The 25561-nt window shown below is 36.7% G+C and overlaps 1 protein-coding gene across 2 annotated transcripts in view; it reads right to left on the reverse strand.

The window, feature by feature from the left end:
• Positions 1 to 3548: 3548 nt before the first annotated feature.
• LOC131152103 (uncharacterized) overlaps positions 3549 to 25561 on the reverse strand; it is an 88788-nt gene continuing 66775 nt past the window's right edge. The window contains exons 9-15 of one of the 2 annotated variants that reach the window (XR_009135845.1): positions 19901 to 20028; positions 9232 to 9341; positions 7818 to 7915; positions 7470 to 7723; positions 6968 to 7379; positions 6468 to 6856; positions 3549 to 3967 (exon numbers count right to left, since the gene is read on the reverse strand). Coding sequence is in view for 1 of the 2 variants with exons in the window: in XM_058103747.1 (XP_057959730.1) it covers positions 6781 to 6856; positions 6968 to 7379; positions 7470 to 7723; positions 7818 to 7915; positions 9232 to 9341; positions 19901 to 20028 (1078 nt within the window). In the remaining variant the exon portion in view is untranslated. Of the gene's footprint in view, positions 3968 to 6318; positions 6857 to 6967; positions 7380 to 7469; positions 7724 to 7817; positions 7916 to 9231; positions 9342 to 19900; positions 20029 to 25561 lie in introns of those variants that run through there. The other variant, XM_058103747.1, reaches the window with a different exon arrangement.

Here is a 25561-nt window from a genome sequence, read left to right on the forward strand (position 1 = left end):
TTATCAAAACATAGGCAGACGCCTGACACCTTTCTATCTGCTAGTTCTTAAGAAACAAATATAGGCACTCGTCTGAGAGTTTTGGGCAGGTGCCTGAGCTTTCAAAAACGTTGTTTTTTGAGGTTTTGACTTTGAAAACTCTTTTCATTTGAGACCTTCATTATTTTTAACTTTAGAAAATATATTTCAAGGTCTTTGAAAAATTGTTTCTTAAGATTTTAATGTATCCTAAAGAGCTTCAATTCATTTTTTATTGAGCTTTACTTGAAGTATTTATATAAAGACCTCCTTAAGACTCTAAATTCTTTAGCACTTGTAGTCTTCATGTATGTCCTTACTTTGAGTCCTTTCTTTGAGCTTTAAACATAATTTGCGCTTCCATAATTTTTCAAACTTTAAGCTTTCATGCTTTTTGCCAATCTTTGAACTTTAACATCCTTTTTTCTTGAACCACTTGCTTGTATATTTCCATTGAGCTTTCTAACATTTGGTTCTTTACGCTTCCATAATCTTTCAAACTTTAAGCTTTCATGCTTTTTGCCAATCTTTGAGCTTTAACATTTTTTTTGCTTAAACCACTTGCTTTTACATTTCCATTGAGCTTTCTAACATTTGGTTCTTTACGCTTCCATAATCTTTCAAAAATTAAGCTTTCATGCTTTTTGCCAATCTTTGAGCTTTAACATCCTTTTTGCTTAAACCACTTGTTTGTACATTTCCATTGAGCTTTCTAACATTTGGTTCTTTACGCTTCCATAATCTTTCAAACATTAAGCTTTCATGCTTTTTGCCAATCTTTGAGCTTTAACATTCTTTTTGCTTAAACCACTTGTTTTTACATTTCCATTGAGCTTTCTAACATTTGGTTCTTGAAACATCATCACTTAACCAAATATGTTAAGGTCATCTTATTTGTTATTATCAAAACAAGATTTTAAGCCTTGTAAGGCAAACATCCCTTTCCCTATGTGTGCTAAAATGTGAACTTGCTCAAGCACTTAAAAACATATGTAAGATACAAATACTTTGTCAGCATCAAAATAGAGATTGCACTCAAAAAGTTAACATGTTTTTTTCATGGAATCAAAGTAAAAACACACTAACATCACTAATATGCTGTTAACATGAAATGATGACAAAAAACAAAAAAAAAAAACATAACAAATCTAATCATAAATATTCAAATGCCACAACTCATCTTGCATTCAACAATTCATGGAAATGAATAAAAATTAAGAAAGAGAAGGGTTAAGCATTGACCTTGATGAAAAAACCAACTATATGGGTCAAGTTGAAGACCCATCTCTTTCAAATCACTCCTCAAATATTGCCACTCAAATTGATGAGAAATGAATTTTCCACTTTCTTTCCTTCAAGCAAATCCTCAATGTGAACTCCTTGTAAAACTCAGAATACCCCCCCCCCCCGGCGCCGGACCTGCCCATTTATTTTCCTTAAAAGGTCCTTTCATAGACCTTCAATATAATGGAGGGAAAACACTTTTGAATTTGAACTTTGAAAATTCAAATTCAAAAAAAAATCTATCAATGACTACCAACCATCAATTACAATGTCATTGTTTGACATGTGGCATTATTGAGACACATGGGCATACCCAAATTTTCTAGCCAATCATAAAAAGGCAACTCAAAATTTTAAGTTTTGTTTGGGCTAATTGACTGCCTAAACGGGCTGGTCAACTGCTTATTAGTGGCATCAAACAATAGAGGTAGAGGGAAAGAGGCTCGTTAACCACCCAAATGGATTTGTTGACTGGCTAGTGAAAAACTTTACTTTCACTAATTTTTCTTTTAATTTTTGATATTTTCATTTAGGTTAAGATTTATTTGATCAAAAAGTGACTATCATTATTTCCATAATTCTCATTATAGTATTTGAACTAATTTGATTGAAAAGAATTTAAACAAGCAAAATTTTTAAATTCACCCCCACCCCAATCAACATGCTCAGAATCTACATGTTTACTACCTTTCATGCTCACTTCTTCAAAAAGATCAAGAACAAAATTCCATAAGAAAATAATATCCATTTGCTAAATTCAACTACTCGCATCTCTTAAAGTAATATAGTGTACCCCGGTTTTTGACTTCAAATTATTTAGCCATTGATCAAGATGCTTCCACATCATTATTTTTTTTATCACTACATCATCCACACAAAATTTAAACGATAATTTTACTTTCATAAGCATAGGATATGCATGATTTCATCTAAATTGTAGCTTCAATATGTCCACATACATTTTTTTCAGTTGCAAAGGATGAAAAACCTAGAGTAATCTCATATAAACTTCTAGATACCCATTTAGAAAGGCATTCTTCACCCAATTGTTAGTTTTCATCCCAGGGTTGCAATATATAAGAATTTTTTTTAATTTTATTTTTTTAAAAGGGACAATCTTATACACAAAGCTCCCACATATGTAGGTTTGAGAAAGGAACAGATGAAATTCATTTTTGAAAACAGTAGCAAAACTTTGTTCATGACTTGCAATTGTTATATGTGTCCTTGAAAAGAAGGCTTGCATTGTCTCTCTTTATTATTTTGTATTCGTTGTAAATACCCATCCACATCCCACTAATTTTTTTTTCTTTTTTTTTTTCAAGAGAGATTTGACTCTAGGTGCCATTTTTCTTCAAAGTTTTCATTTCTTTGGACATGGCATCCTTCCAATCTGGACTTGTAGCTACTTCTTCCAACCCTAAGTAATAGTAACAGAAGAACAATGAGATAAAAAGCATTTTGGGAATGAGACACAAGTAATCATAATAGGAAATTTTATTAAGGTGGAGTTTGGTACAAAAGCAGAGCAAACTTGCAGTATTACCATTGCAGAGTTGACATCACTAATAATTAGGTCTCCATAAACTTCCTACTTGAAGAGACAGGATATGGAACTGGTTGTTTGTTCCTTTCCCCTCGCATTGACATCACTGAGAGTAGCATCAATCTTCCACACCATCAATTTCCCACTTAAAGATGTCCCATCCAAGAAAAAATTCTTTAGATTTCATGAAAAAGCGCATCTATAGAATCAAATACTTTTTCTACATGGAGGGCCTGTTAAGTGACCGATAAAGATGCAGAGTTGATATAAATTTGGATAAAAAAAACAGAAATCTCCATTGAAATTTCAAAAATTTTCATGACTAATCTTTCATAAGATTTAAAAAATATCAAACCTTCCCCAAAAAGATACAAATTTCTTCATCAAAAAGCTCATTATTTTGAAAAATATAAGAAACGGTTTCTCTTTTTGACAAACCTCAAAAGATGTCCCTAAAATTCCGAAAACCTCACGAAAGTCCCTAGAATTTTTAAAACTTCAATGAAAGTTTGTGTCTTTTGCCAAAGCTCAGGAGAAGTTAGTGTCTTGACCTATAAATTTTAAGCCAATATAACAATAAGAAAAATCTATAAATACACTTAGAAAATATTAAAAAAGTAAAGCTCCAGAAACTTCAATTCCAACACGAGTGATAGAGTGCCACTGAGAGAGAGAGAGAGAGAGAGAGAGAGTCACAAAGTTCGCATGAAGAGAAGGCTTCATTGGATCACCCTGACTCAGCACAAAGAGACAGCCTTTAGATTTCATGTTTGCCTTTGGAAATAAGGCCTCAAGGCCATATTTTCTAACCCATGAACATAAAATCCCGCTCTAATTATTTTAAAATTACAAATAGGCTCAATCTGTACCCAGCACTGTATTTGTACGCAAGCTTCATAGAGTTTATGCTTTGCACACTCACAAGCATCACAGATAAAAATAGGAAACAATTTGTCTCGCGCACTAAAACAAGGATGCCCACATCACCAATGCCAGGGTGATGTTCTGTTCAAGCACTTAACGTGCTCCAGTTGCCTCTAATCAAGGATGACCAATGTCCAGCAAATATAGACCACCATGTGCCCTGCTACTGTCCATGGTTTTCCTCTTCTCCAGGTCCTGAGAAACACAATGGTCAGAAAAGAAAGTTGCACAAAGCAACTCAAAGATTGGGTGATATGACTAAAAGAAAAAAGTATGTTAGTGTAGAAATTAGGAACAAGCAGTGCAAAAGAAAGTAATATAGGTGAATAACGAAGAACAGAACTTTGCCTCGGACAAAAGACTACACACCATATACTATATAAGCATAAAGAAATCAAATGAACTAGTTGTGAAATTAGTAGCTCCCCAATCTATGGTCCAGGGAGTAGAGGATGAGAAATGCAATGCATATATTGCCTATGTAAGCAATGTTGGAAGTAACAACATGGGAAGGACTATCAGAAGAAACGTAAGTCCTTCCGTAAGATGGCCAAGTTGGCACCTCTTTTTGAGAAAGTGACGGAGCTTCGCCATTTTGGGAGCATGAGTGAGCTTATGAAGTCTCAAAAAGGTGGGGATATGACTGCACCTTACAACTGCGGTCATCACAAACCTTTGTACAACAACCCAACGATGCTCTTAGTGTGCCTACTCTTCCTTCCCACAATAGCCCCACATCAAATGCTCCTTAAGAGGCATGCATAACCAAAGTTTTTTCCCCTTGAGAAGTAACAACTGATTAAGGTCATGTATAGAACAATGTAACATAACACATCCCTGACTCCCCTCTTAACAATAGCCCCGCATCAAATGATCCTCAAGAGGTGTGCATAACCAATGTTTGTTCCCCTTGAGGAGTAACAACTGATTAAGGTCACGTATAGAAAACATAGCACATCCCTGACTCCCCTCTTACCAAACCGGCATATGCTTGCCATGGAGTGGAAAAGAAGGCATGACCAAGAACATAGCAAACATTGGGTCATACTCCATGTTAAGCCCTGCAAGAGAATCACTCTCTTTATCATCTTCTAAAATATTGCAACATCATCAGTGTACTTGGGCTGAAACTCTAAATATTAATTTTTGCCATAAAGAACATAACTCTGCATAACTGAGAAGTTGTCATTTCTTTTTACAAGCCTCCCAAATCTTATTTCTGAATTCATAAGGTCAAACGTCATTACCGATCTATGAATAAGTCTGAGCCAGAGGGATCCAAATTTTTCCATTAACATGCAGGGAAAATATCTCTTATCACTGTTTGATTGCAGTAAGCTTGCTTCCACACGTGACGGGCAAAGGGTCCAAAGGACACGTAGCCGGGGGCAAGTCACAAAATCCAATAGTTCCATTTTCCTTCTTGTTCATCAATTGGAAATCAAGACAAACCAGGCACTATGGTGAGACGTGAAAACACCTGATCCCATTCCAACCTCGATATGTGGACCAATTTCAAACTAACAAAGACGTTTCTGAAACCCACTGACAATCCAACTCCTTTGGCTTCTTATTTACTCCTGTGAGGCAACTGTACAGGCCACTACAACAAACAAGACTGGCCAAGCTAAATAATTATATCCATTCATGTTCTTGAATCAGAAGATGGTATTTCCAAGAGTCCCTACAAAACTCATCCCAATACACTCACACTGGTAGAAATGACAGTGTCCATGCACAATAAAGGAAGTAGAAGGGGAGAAATGTCCTTCAAAAAAAATCAGAGGATCCCACAAACCAATATCAATGAGCACAGAAATGCTCTCAGCTTACTAAATCAGAAAAGAAGCTCTGAGCAACCGGAATCAAAGATACCAACACAAAAGAATTGCAGCAGAGTTATAGTTACACCCAGAAAACATGAAAAAAGATCCCTAAACGCCCAAAAAACCAACTGGGCATCATGAAGACTATATTGTTCCAAGTTGATCAAACCAAGCAAACTGAAGAAAAAACTCTTAGATCTAACATCAAACCTCCCTAGACCAGATTTTTTTAAATCAAAGAAGATGAAAAGGTCCAGTGAAATAACTTCATAGCATTATGAAGACACCACCATTCAGAAAACTCAGACCGAGGCAACTGTTCAAACTAGCAAACCCAAATCACCTGTGAAGATGTTGATACCAGGATCAACCCTTCTCACTAAGTTGTCAGAACACTTCCCAAAGGCTATCCAATGTGTTTTTATGGATTGGCTCAAATATCAAGTTGAATTTTGAATTTGAAATAAGACTCCTTGAGCAAATCTCAACAACTTTGTCACCAATAAAACATCCTATGATCCCATTAAGATTGAACTGTGTAATTTAATCCTACCATAATAGGCACTATCAGCAGAAAAACGACTTCAAGTAATAAGTGAAAACACAAACCTATTAAGTGTCTAGTCACTTGGATGCTCAACATGGAAGTCCCTAGAAGTACGTACAAAGCTATATAAATAATAAATAATTCCAGCAAACAATTTAATCAGAACTCATGAGTTCAGCAAACCTGCCTAAATAGCACGTCTATCATTGCAATCTCATGATTTGATGGGGGGATAATAATATGTTTTTTACATCTACATGCAAATTAAATTCTAGAGAAAATCATAAAACAAAATTGCTTACTCCCAAGAAGATTCACTCACCTTTTCCTTCACAAAGAGCAGCAGGACTCTACCAAGAGAATAACAAGAAATTTTTATACATGTAATGCATTGAGCAGCTAATTGACTGTACAACTATACAGATGTTTTCTATATTCCGGAATACATGAGGCACTGGAGCTCAGACAACGGCTAATCTGCAATTTTTAGCAATCTCTTTGGCCACATTGCCTGAATTTTAGGCTCACAGCTCCACCCAGAATAGCAGAGAATAAACTGCTGCACTTGAAGGAACCAAACAGGAGACCCCCATGTTTTGAATATCATTGAACTAATGGAAGACCCACCCAAGAATTCACACCAATTGAGGTACATCAAGCAAACTGTGGACAGTTCGATTCTCCAATACTTTCTGCATAGCATAGTGACATCTGAAACAAATAAATATTTTGTCAAAACTGGGATCACAAAAAATTACCTTCACCAATCACTAACCAACAAAAGGATTAATCAACCATGAAAGAAAAAGCTTGTTGAGATACCTCCAAGGGAGATGGTCAAGGAACATAGAAGGTGACACAATGATATCTTTGAAGTTTTCTCTGTTCACTATGTAAGCTTTGTAACCTTGTGCATGCTCTTGGACTCTCCAGCCTCTCCACAGATGCATATGAAAACTTCTCTCCTGTGGTACTATATGAACGATAAGGCCTGGTAGAAACATCTCTATGGGATCCCCAGCTGAGCCATTTCCAGATGATGGAACAGCTTCCATGAACTGAGAGACTGGATTATCAAATGAAATAACATTTGCAGCAGTTTCATGAAAGGGATTGGTGAATTCATCCAGTGAATCATCAGAATCAATGTAGTCAGAACTATCTTTCATGTCAGCCTCTTTCCAAATGGAAAACTCTTCATCTTGTACCCTAGGAGTGGAAGTCCTCAGCCTCTCTGCCTCCAAAATTACACAAGTGAATGTGACATTTATGTATTACTGAATGCACAATAAATCATATAAGAATTTCAGAGATCATTTTGTACCATCTGGAAATGGACGCTTAAATGCGTCAAGGTGCATGTCCTCAACAGTTGCAGAATGTAAATCCGAAGCTGGATCCTTTTCCTCGATTGTAGATCCTTCTAACTTGCTAACATATAGAAAACGCCGTGCAAGTCTAAAAATCATGGCTGTATCGGTTCTGCTATCTTCGGATAGTGCCTTAATTGCAGCAGCACGAAGCCTTAAGATTGATCTCACTGAAAGACGCGCAGAAAATTCATTGTGGTATACAATGCTGCAGAAAGTTCAAGCTCCTTTTGAATAAGGTGAGTGAACAAGAAAACATATGCAAGTAGATGCATGCACCCAATAATAGTGCTTACGGTTACCTTGTAACAAATTTTGAAGAAGCATCTGCTATGACTGAATCCACACATGGAAGGGACCCATATGTATACACATGTAAGTTTGGGTATCTTCCATATAACTGCAGGGAAAAAGAGGAAGAATTCCTCATGAACAAAGAAAAAGAAAGAAAGAAATAAATGAATAAAAGAAAAATATCTGGGATTCAGTCACTGTTATTGTCAATTGAACACTTTGCTGAAATGATATTTGACCATAACTAATCCTCATCAGTTTTAGGAACAACTTTTTGGGGATATTAAGAGAACACTGTACCCCAAAAATCCAGATGGAAAGTGTCCAACCTCCAACCAATTTTCTTTGAGAAAGTGCAACAATTTTTTGGTGGAAGAAAATGCACCCTCAAAAATGCAAAACAATGGACAAACAAACTTATTCTTAAAATACATAAGCTGCAAAACCCCTTCTAGTACTGCTCTATCATGTAAGGTCCTAAATTTTGATTTCAACTAAAATTTCAAACCTTGAAAAGTACAATTCAAATTCAATTTCAGTTTTGATTTTAAAAATAATGAAATTAGTAGTAAAGCAATGAATTCTTTTATGAAACTCTAGAAATGCTTAATAGAAAAAATAATGCAAGTTTTAGAACCAATATATAATAAATTAAATACCTCAATGACAGGTATGTTCTGTATGAGGTGCAGTAGCTATAATATAATATTTGTGTCAAACATATTCATTTAATACAAATGAAATCCATTACTTTTTATACTAATAAAGAAAGGTTAAATAAATTGTCATTGCTAACAACTAGCTTCAATTATTTATATAATTCATCCCTTGTAATAATCTTCAGTTTCAATAAATAAAAAATAAAAACTAAATAAACTAAGAGAAAAATTCCACTTTTATTTTTAAATCTCACATTTGAATTCCAAGGAAACTTCATTTTATAGTTAAATTTTTGATAAGTTTTGCTTAAGTTTTGAGGTTTCAATAAATTTTGGATGATTTGTTGACGTTTTGATGGAAATTGACTGCCATTCAATTTCGAGGGTGACAAAAAGCGGAAATTTCAACAGTTTATTGGAAATTTAAGACCAAGTTATTATGCCACAAAGTAGACCATAAATCAATTTAGACACCAAGCTCCAATGCATTTACCTATCAGTTTTTTAGGCTAAGGAAAATATGCTAAGCTTTGCAGGCAGAATAAATGACAAATTCACAAAATGGTTTCCAGGATGGTAGCATAAATATAGGTCATGTACTCATCACATAAAACCATAGTAGAATAAGGTCAGTTAGAAATTCTATCGGTACAGATTGGCACACATACAGCAGTAAAAATTAAGCACTTGCGTTGATGTCAACCAAATAAAAGGCAGTATGAATATCTGAAGAACATACACCTTCAAGTGAACAATTTCTTACCCTCAGTCCTAGCAATGCACCAATTGCACCTCCTAATGAATGACCCACTATGCGAATATTATACCCTTCACATTCACATCCAACTCCCATCAATGAGGAAAGGAATCCACCTGATTCACAAGACTTTTCAGAATCCCCTTTTAAATTGCAAATCCACAAAAGGGAGAAGTAAGCAAAGGCCTAGTTGAACATATAAATATGCCCAGAGTACACAAGTTGCGGTTTGATAACAGAAGGCCGACTAGAGAGTTTTCACGTGCACAAGGATAACAATGATACTGTAATCAGGATATATAAGATGAGTGAGCATCTGCGGTGATTTCCAGTATGTGTGTGTGTGTGTGTGTGTGTATAACCAAGGAAAATAATTGTGGCTTCAAAAGAGATGCCTATTATGATGAATAATGGAAATATTACCACATCAATTTTTTGCAATGTCAGTTTTATGTGTGATACCAACATAGAGCATCTATGTAAACCAATTATCCAATCATTCCCTCAACTTTATAGGCTATCTTTCAACTGTACGACTGAATCCTTATGTTATGGAGTTGAACACTAAAAAATACATTTATAATAGATAATGCTATTAAGAATTTTAAAAACATAGACTTGCATTACCAGAACTAGCAGTTGAATTTCTTACCAGTTACTTTGTGCTTGTTAATGGTTATTTTGGTCATTTAACAATATTAGTTTGTGCTAGTGTTATGTTGATAAGTGTTGAGTTTGTAAGGGTATTATGGTTATTGGCATGTACTTGACATATATTATAAACAGAGGGAAAGACCTATCACTGTGATTAGGTCTTCCATTGCTAATTGCTATGGCCACCATCAACATTGAAGCTAAAACCCTAAATCTGCTGCATGTCTACCATTATAGGGGAATTTCCAGCATGATCATAGGCCTGAAAAACAGCCAGTAGCTGCTGGAAGACACAGCAGTCTCCAGAAAGATTTTGGATGACACTGCCAGTTCAGGTACACAAAAACCCCTATAGATCATGCAAAACCAAGATCATAGCCACCCACAGACATTGTCGACCCGTCCCCACCAAAATCCCATTACCACAGCTCCTCCCAGACACTGATTGAAGCAGGCAGGGTTGTGCAAAACCAAGATCATAGCCACCCACAGACATTGTCGACCCGTCCCCACTAAAATCCCATTACCACAGCTCCTCCCAGACACTGATCGAAGCAGGCAGGGACAACCCCACATGCCAGCACGTGAAGATTATTTCAGGCTTGTTTCTGGCCTGCATTGTTTGAATCCCTGTATAAACATATTATTGAAGTTTTTGTATGTCTTTTGTCCAAAAATCTCACCTTTTTTAGTTGCTCATGTGCAGCACGTAGAGAGTGATTGTTTGATACTTCCTGAAGCTGTTTGTCAATGTTTATTGAGTTTATTGTGGCTGAAACAGTGGTGCTTGCTGTGATAGTGATTCATTCATCATGTGCTCATGGTTTCCTCCAGTTATCGAAGGTTGTGTGATCTGGGATGGAGTCTGTGAATTCCAAAAGCATGTTGTTTAGTGTGTATTTGTAATTTGCTACTGTATCGAAGTTGTCTGTGAGTTGGGATGGAGTCCCTAAATCCCAATAGTGTTTCCCTCCTCAGTGTCTTGCTCAGGTGACCAACATACTATAAGTATCTCAGGGGAGCATTCAAGGTTCCTGCAATATCAGGCATCCCAACAAGCATCTAATCACGTTGCATCTTTCACTTATAAAGGTAATCCTACAGTTTGTATGTCATCTACCATCTACCACACCAGTCCTTGGGTTATAGACCAGCTACTAACCATGTGAGAAGTGTCAAAACCTTCTTTCTTGCCCTCCATTATGCTAAAAATCTAAGTGAAGTTGCCCTTGTTGATTTATCCACTGCTATAATTAAGGAGATAAATAGTAAATCCAACTCTCTCCATCTCTTTTTTCTCTTCTGTATATTCCAAAATCCCCCTTCAATCTAATGTCTGCTAGTAAAACTAAAAAGTAAATAAATTGTTTTGTAACCTTCTTTCTAGGATCTAAAGACAAGGAAGACAATCGACACAAGACGTTAGGATGGTGGACTTTACCACTTTGAGTCACTTTCTCCTCTGATTGCCTATGGTTTTGTTGCTACACCACATCAAATCCATTGCCACCTTGGTCATCCATCATTAGACAAGTTAAAACAACTAGTTCATACTTTGAGTTCTATGTCTAATCTTGAGTGTGAGTCTCGTCAACTAGGAAAGCATCATTGTGTTCCTTCTATTTGCAAGTCAAGAAACGGGTGGTTAGCCTTTTCATGTTAGTCCATTCTAATGTTTGAGGTCCTAGTCATGTCGTGTCAAAGTTTTGGGGGGGGGGGGGGGGTTGGTACTTTGTTACATTTGTCCACGACTACTCCAAAATGAGTTATGTAATGAAAGACCATTCTGAGCCGTTAATTATCTTTTGTGCCTCTTGTTCTCAAATTGGGACTCAATTTGATGACATTTAGGATACTTCATAGTGATAATGCTAAGGAGTACTTCAGTACTCAATTCACGAACTATATGAATAACTCGAGTACGATCCATCAATCATCATGTGCCCACACTCCACAACAGAATGGAGTTGCAGAGTAGAATAAAAAACATATTCTTGAAGTCATTCAAACCCTATTGTATCAAATAAATGTCCCCAAAGTTTTTTGAAGTGATATCGTGCTCAGTGCTTCCTCTCTCATGGATAAAATGCCATCCTCCATCCTTGGTGGTAAAAATACCAAAATTCAGTTGTATTCCCTAAGGCTCCTTTGTTCTCACTTCCTTCTCATCTATTCGATTGTCTATCCTTTGTCCATCCATTAAGTCTAGGAACAAAGAAGTCAGATCCTTGTGCTATCAAATGTATTTACAGAGGCTATTCTTGTACTCAAAAGGGATATTGATGTTGTAGTCCTGCTTTACATCAATAATTTTCTATACTAATGTCACCTTTCCTAAGTTCACACCATACTATTCTGATTCCTTGAGTTTTCTTGACCTTGATGAGTCCCTTCCTCTACCTAGCCTTCTAGATCCTAACCTATTATCTCCAACCCAACCCTCCTACATCTTCATCCATTTTGAGTCATCATGCTTGAATCACCCAATTTGCAATTGTACGATTCCTCCTACATCTTCATCCAGTTTGACTCCTCATCGCTTGGATCGTCCCAATTTGTAGGTATACGCATCGCAACTCAAGGGAGGTGAGCTTCCTCAATCTTCCACTTCTAAGCCTCTAGTCTCCTATTTCTCTAGATTGATCATGCTATTGATGTTTGAAAAGGTAAATGCACTTGTACCCAACATCTAATCTCTAATTTTTTTGTTATGATTTCTTAATACCCGTATTGTTTCATTAGTACTCTATCTATCGTCAATCTTCCAAATCTATTTTTGAAGCCTTGTCCCATTCTAGGCGAAGGTCTCCAGTAATTGAAGAGATGGATGCACTATATAAGACAATGATACTTGGGAGTTGGTACCTCTTCCTCTTGATAAGTCTATGGTTGGTTGTCATGGGGTGTATACCGTGAAGGTCAATCCAGATGATTCCATGGCTCAACTGAAGGCCCACCTTGTTGCCAAGGGGCATACTTAAGTGTATGATTTGGATTATTCAAACATATTCTCCCTGGTCTCCAAACTTGCCTTTATGCATTTCTTCATTTCCTTAGCCACCACTTATCACTGCCACTGCATTAGTTAGATGTGAGGAATGCCTTCCTACATGCTAATCTTCAAGAAGAGATCTAAATGGAGGAACTACTTGAGTTTGTTACTCAAGTGGAGTCAGGCCAATTATGTCAACTCAAGAAATCATTATATGGTTTAAAACAGTCTCAGAGCATGGTTTAGTTGATTCAGTGTTGTAGTACTAGAGTTTGGCCTCTGACAATGTGCAATAGATCACTTTGTATTTTATCTTTATACTCCATTCGACTAGATTCATCTTATTGTCTATGTGGATGATATTGTGATTACTGGTGATGTTGACCAAAGCAATCGAGGCCTAAAACATTTCATACAAAATAAGTTTCAGACGAAGGATTAATACCATTGAAGTACTTTTTGGGTATAAAAGTATCGAGATCTCATATAGGAACCATCGTGTCACAGAGGAAGTATTTTCTTGATCTTTTAAATGAGATTGGGCTGTTGGGATCCAAACCTATTGATACACTTGCAGATCCTATTAGTTAGTGCCAATGTGGATGATTTGTTGCTTGACCCTAGACGGTGTCAGAGACTTGTTGGAAAATTGAATTATCTCGCAATCACTTGACCGGATATATCTTTCGCAATAAGTATAGTGAGTTATTTTCTTGATTCTCCGAAAAAAAGTCATCAGGATGCAGTAATTCACATCTAGAGATATCTTAAGGTGCCCCTAGGAGAGGTCTCATATATCAAGATTGAGGTCACACTCATATTCAGAGAGAGAGAGAGAGAGAGATTGTGTGAACAGAAGATCCACAACCAGATACTATATCGTTGTTGGTGGTAATTTGGTTTCTAGAAAGAGTAAGAAACGAACTATGGTGGCCGAGTCAAGTGCTAAATTAGAGTACAAGGTCAAGGCAACATATGAACTTGTTTGGTTGAAGAACATATTAGAAGAACTAGGTTTTCCATAGTCTCAGTCTATAGAGTCGATGTGTGATAAACAAGCTGCTATTCATATTGCCTCCAACCTAGTTTTCATAAGCAGATGAAACCCATTTAAGTTGATTGCCACTTTTTTCAGGAGAAACTTGTGTAGGAGCTCATGACAACCACTCTTGAAGTCTAATTTGCAGCTTGTTGATTTATTCACTAAAGCTTTGGGTGATGCTCATGTTGAATTCATTTGTAACAAGGTAGGAGCAAATGGTATATATGCTCCAACTTGCGGGGGGAGTGTTAATGGTTATTTTGGTCATTTAGCATTATCAGATTGTGCTAGTGTTATGTTGGTAAGTGTGAGTTAGCAAGGGTATTATGGTCATTGACATGTACTTCACATATATTATAAGTAGAGGTAGAGAGACCTATCACTATTCCATTCTATTCAATTATTCAATAGTGCTATTATCGTCTATTAATGAGCATCAATTAGTACAAAAATGATGTTCATTATGGCGCATATGAGATATATTATAAATAGAGAGGGGATGTTTCACTGTTTTAAGTTTTCCAATTTACTAAAATCCTATTAACCAAAACCTAAAATACTAGACAGCCATTATCACCTCCAAAGCAAACCCTAAATTCCTCAGCCTATGCTATTTATCACCCTAGGAGGGCTGTCAACACCATGGAAGATCCAAACCAACTGCAGCAGTCACTGAAAAATTGCTGGAAGAACTGCCAGATCAGAACCACAAGATCCCCGCAATTTTTTGAAAACCAACACAATAGTTGCCCCAGAGAGTGCCCATTGTAGGTGCCAGAAAGATCATTGCTGGCAGTGGCCCCCTCCCCCCTGCGCCTCACACACTGATTGCAGGTTGACAGTTCCAACACCAATCACTGGCGTATGAGGCTTCATAGAAGTGTGTTTTTTATCCAATATGATTCCTCATGGCTTGCATTCTCCTGCAGACCATTGGAGGTACCAAGTCGGTTGCAATGATTTCTAGCCCAAATTACATTTTTGAAGTTACATTCTTTTTGGTTTGCTCACAGTCAATTGAGTGCACTGTTAATGAGTGGTTGATACCTCCAAAGTCTGATTGCCAGTGTTAGTCGAGGCCATTGCAGGAGCAATCACTATGTCATTGTGTTTGAGATTCAATCCATTGATGTGATTGTTTATCTTGTTCATTGTTGGTCATGTTTTTGTTTGTTGGGATACAGTCTATGAATCCCAAAAGTTTGATTCCCTTATCAATTTCTGCAAATTACAACTGACACCGTGTTAAGTTTTCCAATTTACTAAACCCTATTAAAATGGTATCAAAGCATTGTCCCATAACCTAAAAGACTAGAGAGCCACTATCACCATCAAACCAAACCCTAAATCCCTCAGCCTATGCTATCTATCACCCTAGGAGAGCTGTCGACACCATGGCAGATCCAAACCAACTGCAGCATTTGCTGGAAAATTGCTGGATGACACTGCCAGATCAGAACCACAAGATACCTGCAATTTTTTGAAAGCCAACACAATAGTTGCCTACGGACAGTGCCCACTGTAGGTGCCAGAAAGATCGTTGCTAGCAGTGCCCCCAAGCACCCTCACACCCTGATCGCAGGCCGACAGCTCCAAGCCTCCAACACCATTCACTGACATATGAGGCTCCGTAGAAGCGTGTTTTTTATCCAATATGACTCCTCATGGCTTCAATCCTCCTGTAGACCATGATCACAAGTCGATTGCTATGATACCTAGCCGAAAGTTACATTAGTTATGATTGCTTGCTCGCAGTTAATTGGGTGCTTAATGAGTGGTTTGTACCTCCAAAGTCTGATTGCTAGTGGCAGTCGAGGCCATTAGGTGCTGGAGCAATCGCTGTCATTGTGTTTGAGATTCAATCCATTGGTGTGATTGTTTATGTTGTTCAATCTTGGTCATGTTTCTGTTTGTTGGGATACAGTCCATGAATCCCAAAAGTTGGATTCCTTCATTGTTTCTGCAAATCACAACTGACAAATTGAATGAAATAATTATTTGCACAGGTAAGGCTATTGAGATCTATTTAATAGGCTTAGGCAACTCCAAACACCTATTTCAATCTAGACCTAGAGACAACAAGTGTAAAGAGATATGGATTCAAGGAGATGCGTTCATTGCCTCACTTTTGTGGAACACAATGAAATCTCAGATTGTATGAATGTGAATGCGGCTTGATGTGTGTCAGGAGAATTAGGACAGTGTCAAACTTCTATATTCTAGTAACCTAGCATGTATGTACAATCTTTCCCTTGAGTATTTCCAATTACACAGGGAGATAGAAGTGTCACTGCGTATTTCACTGAGATGAAGTGTATGTACGAGGAAGTCAACATTGTGCAGCCCATAACGACTGACACCCGTGAGATTCAAGACAGAACAGATGATAATTCTTTAAAGCCTAGCAGGTATGAAACCCAAATCTGAACAATTCTAATATCAGATTCTCAATAGGGCAGAACTACCTTATTTTGTTGATGTTTACTCTCATACACTTTGTGCCTCCTCCGGCATTCATTGCAACTTCTAGTTTGAGTTTCCCAAGTTCTGGTTTCAAGAAGTCTGCATTTGTCACAAATTGTAGCTCCAACAATCAATCGAGTAGCAACAGACATTCCTGCGGTTGTTGGAGTAATAATGGAGGAAGAAATGGTAGACCCTTACATGTCACCAATATAGCCATCAAAAGTTCCACCCCTACTGGTTCGACTATTGGAGAGCAGCATGCCATACCTGCATCAAAGGAAGAGTATTCAAAGTTCCCGTAGTATCAAGCATCACAACAAGCATCTCCTATTGCATCCCTTGTTTCCATTATCTTTTCAAAACTAAAACTTACCTCACTTTACGGGAATAAGGATGGTAATCCCTACATTCCTAGATCCTTCTTTAATTTCACGTCTTTTAGCAAGATTTCGGAATCAACGAATTCTTCCCTAACCTTCTTTCTTTTTATGCATTCAGGCTTCAAAGGAAAGAAAGGCAATTGGAGAAGGATGTGAGATCAGAGAGATACTTTGAGTCACTATCTCCTTATGCCACCTGTGCCACGCCACTTCAAATCCAGCCTCATCTCAGCCATCCTTCAACTTCAAGTTAACAGTTGGTTCTTTACTTGAGTTATATGTCTAGTTTGAAGTGTGAGTCTTGTCAATTGGGAAAGCAGCATCAAATTCCATTTGCTTCTAGAGTCAATAAATGGCAGCACCTTTACTTTATTCCATACTGATATTTAGGGCAGTCTCAGTCATGTCATATCAGAGTTCGGTTTGAGATAGGGTCAGTCTCAATCACGTTGTGTCAAAGTTTGATATATTTTGTTGCATTTATTGATGACTACTCAAGGGTAACTTGGATTTATTTAACAATCTTTCCGGGATTTTAATATCTTTTATGCTATTAATCCAAAATAAAGACTCAATTTAATACCCTCAAAATACTTAGAACTTCAGCACCTAATTGACTACCCATATAACTAATACGGAATGATTCAACACTCGTCTTGTGCACTCACATCACAACAAAATGGAGTTGCAAAGAGAAAAAAGAGAAATATCCTTTAAGTCACTTGCACCTAATCATATCATATGAATGTCAGAGAAATGCTCAATAGTGCCTCCCCTTATCACTTTGTCCTTGGTGTTAAAACATCATAATCTATTCTCTTCCCTGGTACTCCATTGTTCCCATTACCTTATCATTTATTTGGGTATTATTTCTCCATCAATAACTCTTTAAGGGATGGATCTGAGTTGTTAATTTGGATCTACGTGCCCTTGGGTGTTTTTTTGGGCCAACTCAAAAAACGCATCACTGTAACAATCCTACTTTGCATCATTTCTTTATCTTTGATAATGCTACCTTCTTTGAGTCTACATGAGTCTTGCTGATCTTGACGAGTCCTTTTCTCCACCTAGTACTCCTTATTTAGGCTAATTATCTCTGCTTAGTCATTCTCCTGAGTCTTAATCTTGGTTGAGTCCTAGTCACTTGGACCATCTTGACTTGTAGGTGTAAATACAACACCAACTCCAATGACATTTTCCTCTTGAGCCTAAAGTTGTGCAAATTAGTTTCTTTGCCTAATGCCTCCCACGATATCAAGCCGACCTCTAACTTTGTTCATTATAACCTTTTATCACCTATTCTAGGCAAAGTTGCAATGGATGAATAGATGCATGCATTACACGAAAATGATACTTGGGAGCTTGTGCCACAACCTACTAATAATTTTGTTGTGGATACTGACAAGTATGTCGTCGGACGTTAATGGGTGCACACCATAAAGGTCAATCATGATGGTTTAGTGCCTCACCAAAAGGCCTTGTAGCTTATGGGTATACTTAGATATATGGATACTAACACATTCTCCCCGGTTCCTAAATCCTAAAGTTACATTGATTCATCATTTTATCTCTTAGACACCACCCTATCTTTGTTTGCATTAGTAGGATGTAAAGGACATTTTTTCTACAATCTAGTTTTCAAAAGGAGCTTATTTCCTAATAAGGTCTAAAGCAATCTCTTATAGCATGGTTTGGTAGGTTCGGTGCAATAATGCTCAATTTTGGCCTTCAAAGATGTGTGATGCATCACTCTATATTCCACAAACACATTGCTGCTAGTAGTATTTTGCTAGTTGTGTATGTGGGTGATATTTTTATTGTTGGCTAAGATAAAAGTGGTACATGCCACCTGAGGCGTTTTTTGTAAACGAAGTTTCAAGAATTGTTGAAATACTTCTGGGGCATAGAAGTATCCAAATCTCATATAAGGATCATCCTATCACAGAGGAAGTATGTCTTGGATCTTTGGGACGGTAATAGGTTATTGGGTTCCAAGGTTTTTGACAACCATAGATCCTTAGTCGCTAGACATGGGTGACTTGTTCGGAAGTTAAGCAGTCTCACAGTCACTCAAATAAACATATCTTTCGCAACAAATATTATGAGTTAATTCCTTGAATCTCCCCCAAACAAGTCATTTGCGATGTCATCCGTATATGACAATACTTGAATGGTGCATTGAGGAGAGAACACTTGTATAGTATGGGATCAGACTCATGTTCAAGGATAGACCAATGCAAATTAGGCTAGGTCACCCTTTAAGAGAAGACTCACTACCCATTTGTTGATGGTAACTTGATATACTAGAAAGGTAGATACAAACTAATCGCATAGTCAAGTGTTGATCGCATAGTCAAGCACTAAGTCTGAGTATAGGGCTATCATCCATACCCATACAACATATTAAATGTTTGGCTGAAGGACATGCTAGAAGAACTTGGTTTTCCACATTCCCTACTCACGGAGTTGATGTGTGGTAATCAAGCTGCTATTCATATTGCCTAAAATCCACTTTTTCATGAATATAAAACGTATTCAGGTTGATATTTTGTTTGGAATAAGCTTAAGCAGAAGCTTACGACAACCACTAATACGGAATCAAGGTACCAACTAGGTTTCCCCCAAGAGACATCCACTGATTAAAGCTAGGAACTTCTATGATGGAGGTGTCAAATTTGAATCCTGGGAAGGGTAAGAAAGGGGTATAAGATGGGAGATGGGCTACTTTCTATTGTGTAACCCATGCCTAGCGTGGACCTCCAAAAGAACCAACTAGCCAATTTGTTAGCTAAACCTTCAGGGGTGCCTATGGGAGGTTCTTACATGTTACTTTTTGTTATTACAATATGTTAGCATGCATGAGTTAGTAAAAGAACTGGGGTCATTATGATGTTGCTAAGTTATAATATTACTAGAGGGGAATCAATTATTGTGTTAGGTTCTCCACCTTACTAAACTCTTTTAATAGAATTAAAACTTTTGATAGCTATATTTAGTGCTTAGAATAATAATGTACCATGTTTTTGAACATTCATTGCAATTTGTGACTTGCTTGGAATTTATTGTTTAGTGGTAATTTTGTGATGAACAATTTGTCTTAACATTCTAAACCGTGTAGGGAGAAAAAGATCTTGTTCATACCATTATCTCCAGGATTGCCATCAATTTGCATAAAAAGATCCCGAGCAGCCCCAACAATACCAGAGTGAGCATAGTGTGGAAAAGAAGAGACCACACTTTTCCTTACATTGGGGCAAATACAACTGCTGCTGTAAACATGAACAAAAAATAATTTCAGTCCACCAATTCATTTAGAAGATCCCATAAACTAGTCTAAATTGAGGAAAAATAAATTAATAAATTTAGCTAATGTGCACGAAAGCCTACTTTGTTCATAGAAAGAGACAAAATATTAAACATATGGATGCAAACCAAATAAGAGATGTGCTAGACAGTATTTTAGAGTGGAAAATCATCTAGGAAAGAAGAAAAACTTGATATGCACACCATTAAAAATGCAGACTTCAAGGCTTAAAATAAGGAATAGCCTATTTACCCTCCGCCCCCCGCCCCCCCTTAAAAAAAACAAAAAAAAATTGACCACGCCCTTTGAAATACCAAAATAAAGCAGCTCATGCAAACCAATTATTTCACCTAAAACATCATTTTCTTCACATCATTATATGAGTATCCGATGGGGACTAGTCCTCAACTAAACAAAGTAATAAGAACCTCAAGCTAACCCCAGCTCCTCCAGATGCAGCCATTCTGTTTCCATTATGCAGGCTCCCAACATTGGGATCTCCATCCCCAAACAAAGATAAGAAAACAGGCACAACAAGACTTCCTCCATAATCGGCCCTTTGTAATAAAGGGGGCAATCCTTTTGCTAACAACATTGATCTCAGTTTAATAATTAATATATCCATTTCTAAATTAAATATCATACAAGTACAATAAAATTAACTGAGGAAGCCCAAAAGGATTAGCAACGAATAGAGAAATTGGTGGAATCTCAATTCTTGAGCATGTTGGGTGATTAGGCGGCAGTTGAAAGAGCTGCTCGAAATCTTACGAACAAGTGAAAAAAAAAGCCCTATATAATTTTTTTATTAGTAAAGGGACTTTTTTATTTTCAATGAAACTCCTATCCTAGTCTTCGTTTTTCAACAGGACAACTAACCTTTATTTGCCAAAGAGTCGATTACCAAAGCTTCCTTAAATTGCACAAATTTGTGCCTAATAGACCCTTTGACTTTCAAAAACATATATAAATATGCTTAGTTTTATATCATTAAAAAGTAAATAAATTGGAAGCAACAGTTATCCCTACCCCCCCCCCCCCAAAAAAAAAAAAAAGAGAATACCTTAGTCTTTGTGAGATTAAGAAAAATTGCAACAAACACATTTTTGGTCTCAATATCCAATAGCACATACCTTTTTTCAAAGGACTCAGAACTCATATGTAGCTTTTTAAAGCTCATTCCTAGAGAGAAAATAAAATAAAATAAATAAAAAGAATAGAAAAAAGAGAAACAAAGGGTTCATAGCAACAAGTTTTCTAATTAGGTGAATAATGTGAATAGTTTATCGTATTGTGTATCACAAGATACACTAAAATCTATGTATTTTTTCCTTCTTTTCTTTTTGTCAAGTTAGATTAAAGAAAAAATGTATCATAACATATATTATATGGCGTATTATAAGTTTTGGACATGTGTACGTGTGTGTTTTTAACTTACAACACTTCATGGATAGATTAACATTGCACCCACTTTTACTATGCCAAAAGTGACCACACATTTTATTTTAAGTCAAGGGAAATACATTTTATTTTGAGCTGAAGGAAATTTTGTATCGTCAAAATTCCACAACTCTGTCACCCTATTCAATTGCAGCCAAAGACAAGGGTAACTCATTTTGCACAAACACCTTCTACTACTTTCAAAGAATGCAGTGAGATCCCCCTCATGGGGATCCTTCCTTAGATACATAATTGACTTTGAATGAAGGTGAAAGAGGACAAAGGTGGCCTATGGCCCTATAGTGCTCTTAGATAAGTAGACATCATACCATCAATCATAACGTTAGTTTCCTCCCCTTCACCAAGATTTCTGGAGAAGGTTCTACATGCATTAGAAAGTATTTTCTAGCAGTTTGATTTCGAACAGAAGTATGGAGCTTAGTTCAGATGTCCTTAATGCACCATCATGTCCCAAGGAAACACTACTATAAAATCCTTGCCAACTGGAAATATTGCTCACTTAATTCTTCTCCATTAGCAGCCATCTTAATTCTAAAACGACATACTAATTTTTTGCCATTTAAGTAATATAAATATTCTCAGTCTAAGCAATTTATGATAAAAAAAAAAAGCCTTAAGTCCAGCTAGATGGGGTCAGCGACATGAATCCCTTTTTACCAATCACCTAACCGAGGGAATCACTACTATAAAATCCTTGGCAACTGGAATAATAGCTCACTTAATTCTTCTTTATTAGCAGCCATCTTAATTCTAAAGGGACATACTAAATTTTTCCCATTAAAATTAAATAAATATTCTCAGTCTAAGCAATTTATGATAGAAAAACAAGCCTTAAGTCCAGCTAGATGGGGTCAGCGACATGAATCCCTTTTTACCAATTCACCTAGCCGAGGGAATTTTCCTCAACTAATTTAAGAGCTATTAAGTCTTTCCTCATGACCTCATTCCAGGTTATTTTAGGTCTACCCCTCCCTCTTTTACTACCAGCAACAATAACTAATCCACTCCCCCCCCCCCCCCCCTCACAAGACTGCTGCTTGGCCTGCATTTTAAATGCCCAAAGCATCTATGGCACCCCTTCCTTATCTTTTCTCCGACTAGTGTCATGCCTAGTTTATTGCATATATGTTCGTTCTTTAATTTATATTTTAATGTTGTACCACTCATTTACCTTAACATCAAGGTAGAACCTTGATGTACACTTATTATGATTGGAAATTCTCTATACTTACCTCCTACAGTCCTGACTCCTAACGCTAGTCATTACTCTTATCATACATATCCTTAATGACCTCAAAATATCTACTGCGTAATCCATTCTTTTTCTAAAATCCACTATTAGATTACCAATTTACCAAAAAGCTTAAGCTATTAGTTTGTGGGGAAATCATGTATATCAACTTTAACACTCCCCCTCCCCCACTTTGTACATGCTGCCCAACAACACATGAAGAGATAAACACATGATAGATAACACCCATTATAAAGAATATAATATTTTTTTTATTTAGATGTAGGCAACAAAACTAGAACCTAGGACCTCCTGGTAACCAACTCTAATATCATTACCACTTTACCTAAAAGCTTAAGCTATTAGGTTGTGGGCCAACAATGTATATTAAGCTTCTTAACACCCACCAAAGAACTTTCCTTAGGTACTTGTATCATAGCCGTTGTTAAGGTAAATAAAAACCATATGCAAGTCCCTTTTCTTTTCCCTATACCTTTTCATTAATCTTCTTAAGAAATATATAGCTTCTGTTGTCGATCTCCTAGGCATAAAACCAAATTAATTCTCTGAAACTCCTATTTGTAGTCTATTCTTTGTTCAATTACCCTTTCCGATAGTTTCATCATATGACTCATAATCTTAATTCTATGATAGCTATTACAATTTTGAATATCGCCTTAAAGTATCTCCACCACCTCTCTTTTATGTCTTCTTCTTTAGTTAATACATTATTGTTGTCATCCTTGATACGTTTTACATTACGTAAATCTTTGCATTTTCTTTCTCTAGCTCTAGAAAATTTATTAGGATCTCTTTCTCCTTCTTTTGTATCTAGTTTTAAGTAAATAAAGTATAAAAAGCTTTCTGTTTAGCTTCACCAATGGCCTTCTCCTTTTCTTTTCTTTTTTATTTTTCTTTTTTTTTTTGAATTTGCACTTGCCTCTTTATATTTTTCAAGGTTTTCTATATTCATACAATTTTCCCATGTTTTATACTAGATTTTTTTAGTCTTAATAACTTTTTGGACATCTTGGTTTATGTAGTACTCTCTCTTTATATATCTAATGTTAGGACTCTATGTTGCATTGTCAAACTTTCACCTAGGATAACTTTACGATCCTTAGATGATAGACCATCCCCCTTCCTAGTTAAGAAGAAATTTATTTGATTTCCATTATGCCCACTCTTGAAAATTATTAAGTGTTCTTCTCTTTTCATAAAGAAGGTATTTACTATAACCTAATTGTAGGCATAGAAAAATATAAAACTATCTCACCAACAACATTTTTATCTCCATATCCATGGCCTCTATGAATCCTCTCTCATAATCTACATTGTCCTTCCCAATGTGACCATTTAAATCAGCTATGAGATATTTTTTCAGACCTTGTATCCCTTGGATAATACTATCCATATCATCCCAAACTTGTCTTTTAATTTTTTCTGCTAAGCCTGGTTAGGAAGTATATGCTCTAATGACATTTACTATCTCTAGACCTAAAGCTATCTTTACTTTCATGATCCTATCCCCTAATTTTTTAATGTCTACCACATTATCTTTTAAGTCTTTGTCTACAACGATTCCCACCCTCTTTTTATGTTGATCTTTTCTAGTGCACCAAAGTTGGAAATTTTTTAATTTCTCTAGGTTTCTCCCCTACTCCTTTTTTCTCTTGAAGGTAGATTAGGTTAATTTTCCTTCTGATCATTGTATCCACTATCTCCATGCTTTCACAACTGTTTCAATGGATGATTTCCAAGTGATACTTGGAATGGAATTACTAAGGCGGTACCGATGTCGTTGGCCAGTTCCCTTTTCCTAATGGGAGTCACCCTTATATAGGCAAGCAATTCTGGAGAAATGGGCTAGTAAGAAGTTTTTTCAGCCATACAACTTAGGAGCAGATTGAGAATGGGTGGGCCAATATATCTTACCTGTTGTGTGATGAATGAAGATGTAGGACAAGAGTGAGTGCCTACTGCCATCCAAAATGTGTTGGGAAAACATAAAGTTGTGATGTTGGATAAGCTACCACAAGACTTGCCTCTACAATGAGGCACAAAGCATGAGAATCAAGTTGTTACCAAGGGTAAAGCCTCTTGCTAAAGAGTCATATTGATGGTGCCTCCAGAATTAAATAATTGAGGAGGCAACTTGATGAGTTATTGGAAACGGGTGATATACAACCCTTCCAAAGTACTGTCTAAGGCACTCGTATTGTTTCAGAGGAAACGTGACGGGGGCATATAGATGTGTGGATTACCACACGCTCAACTAAGTGATTGTGCACAAAAAGTACCCCATTCCACTTATTTCTGATTTATTTGATCAGCAAAGTCATGCCAAGTACTTCACCAAACTTGAGCTATGGTAAGTCTACTACATAGTAGATGGTGAAGAACCTAAGACTACTTGCATAACATTCTTGCCCACAGTTCTAATCTAGAGGAACATGAAAAGCATCTACAAAAGTTGTTGACAGCTTTTATGTGAAGAAAGAGAAGTGCTCTTCGCTCAAAGGACTATCAAATTCCTTTGTCATGTGGTTGAAAAATTTATTCAGATGGATATAGAAAAGATGAGAGTGATTCAAGATTGCAAGATCCTAAGGACAATCAACGAGTTGTGTTCCTTTTATTGGACTCGCCAAATACTATCGCAAGTTTGCGGAGGATTACTTGAGGACCACCTCTTGCACAAAGAGAGGTCAAATCACCAAGGAAGAAGTAGCACAAGTTCTTAGTGAAGTGGAAGTGCCTCAAAGATGAAAAAATCAGCTTGATGTCAATGGAAGACATAGAACAT

This window comes from Malania oleifera, chromosome 3, assembly GCF_029873635.1.
Source record: "Malania oleifera isolate guangnan ecotype guangnan chromosome 3, ASM2987363v1, whole genome shotgun sequence".
Classification (NCBI taxonomy): domain Eukaryota; kingdom Viridiplantae; phylum Streptophyta; class Magnoliopsida; order Santalales; family Ximeniaceae; genus Malania; species Malania oleifera.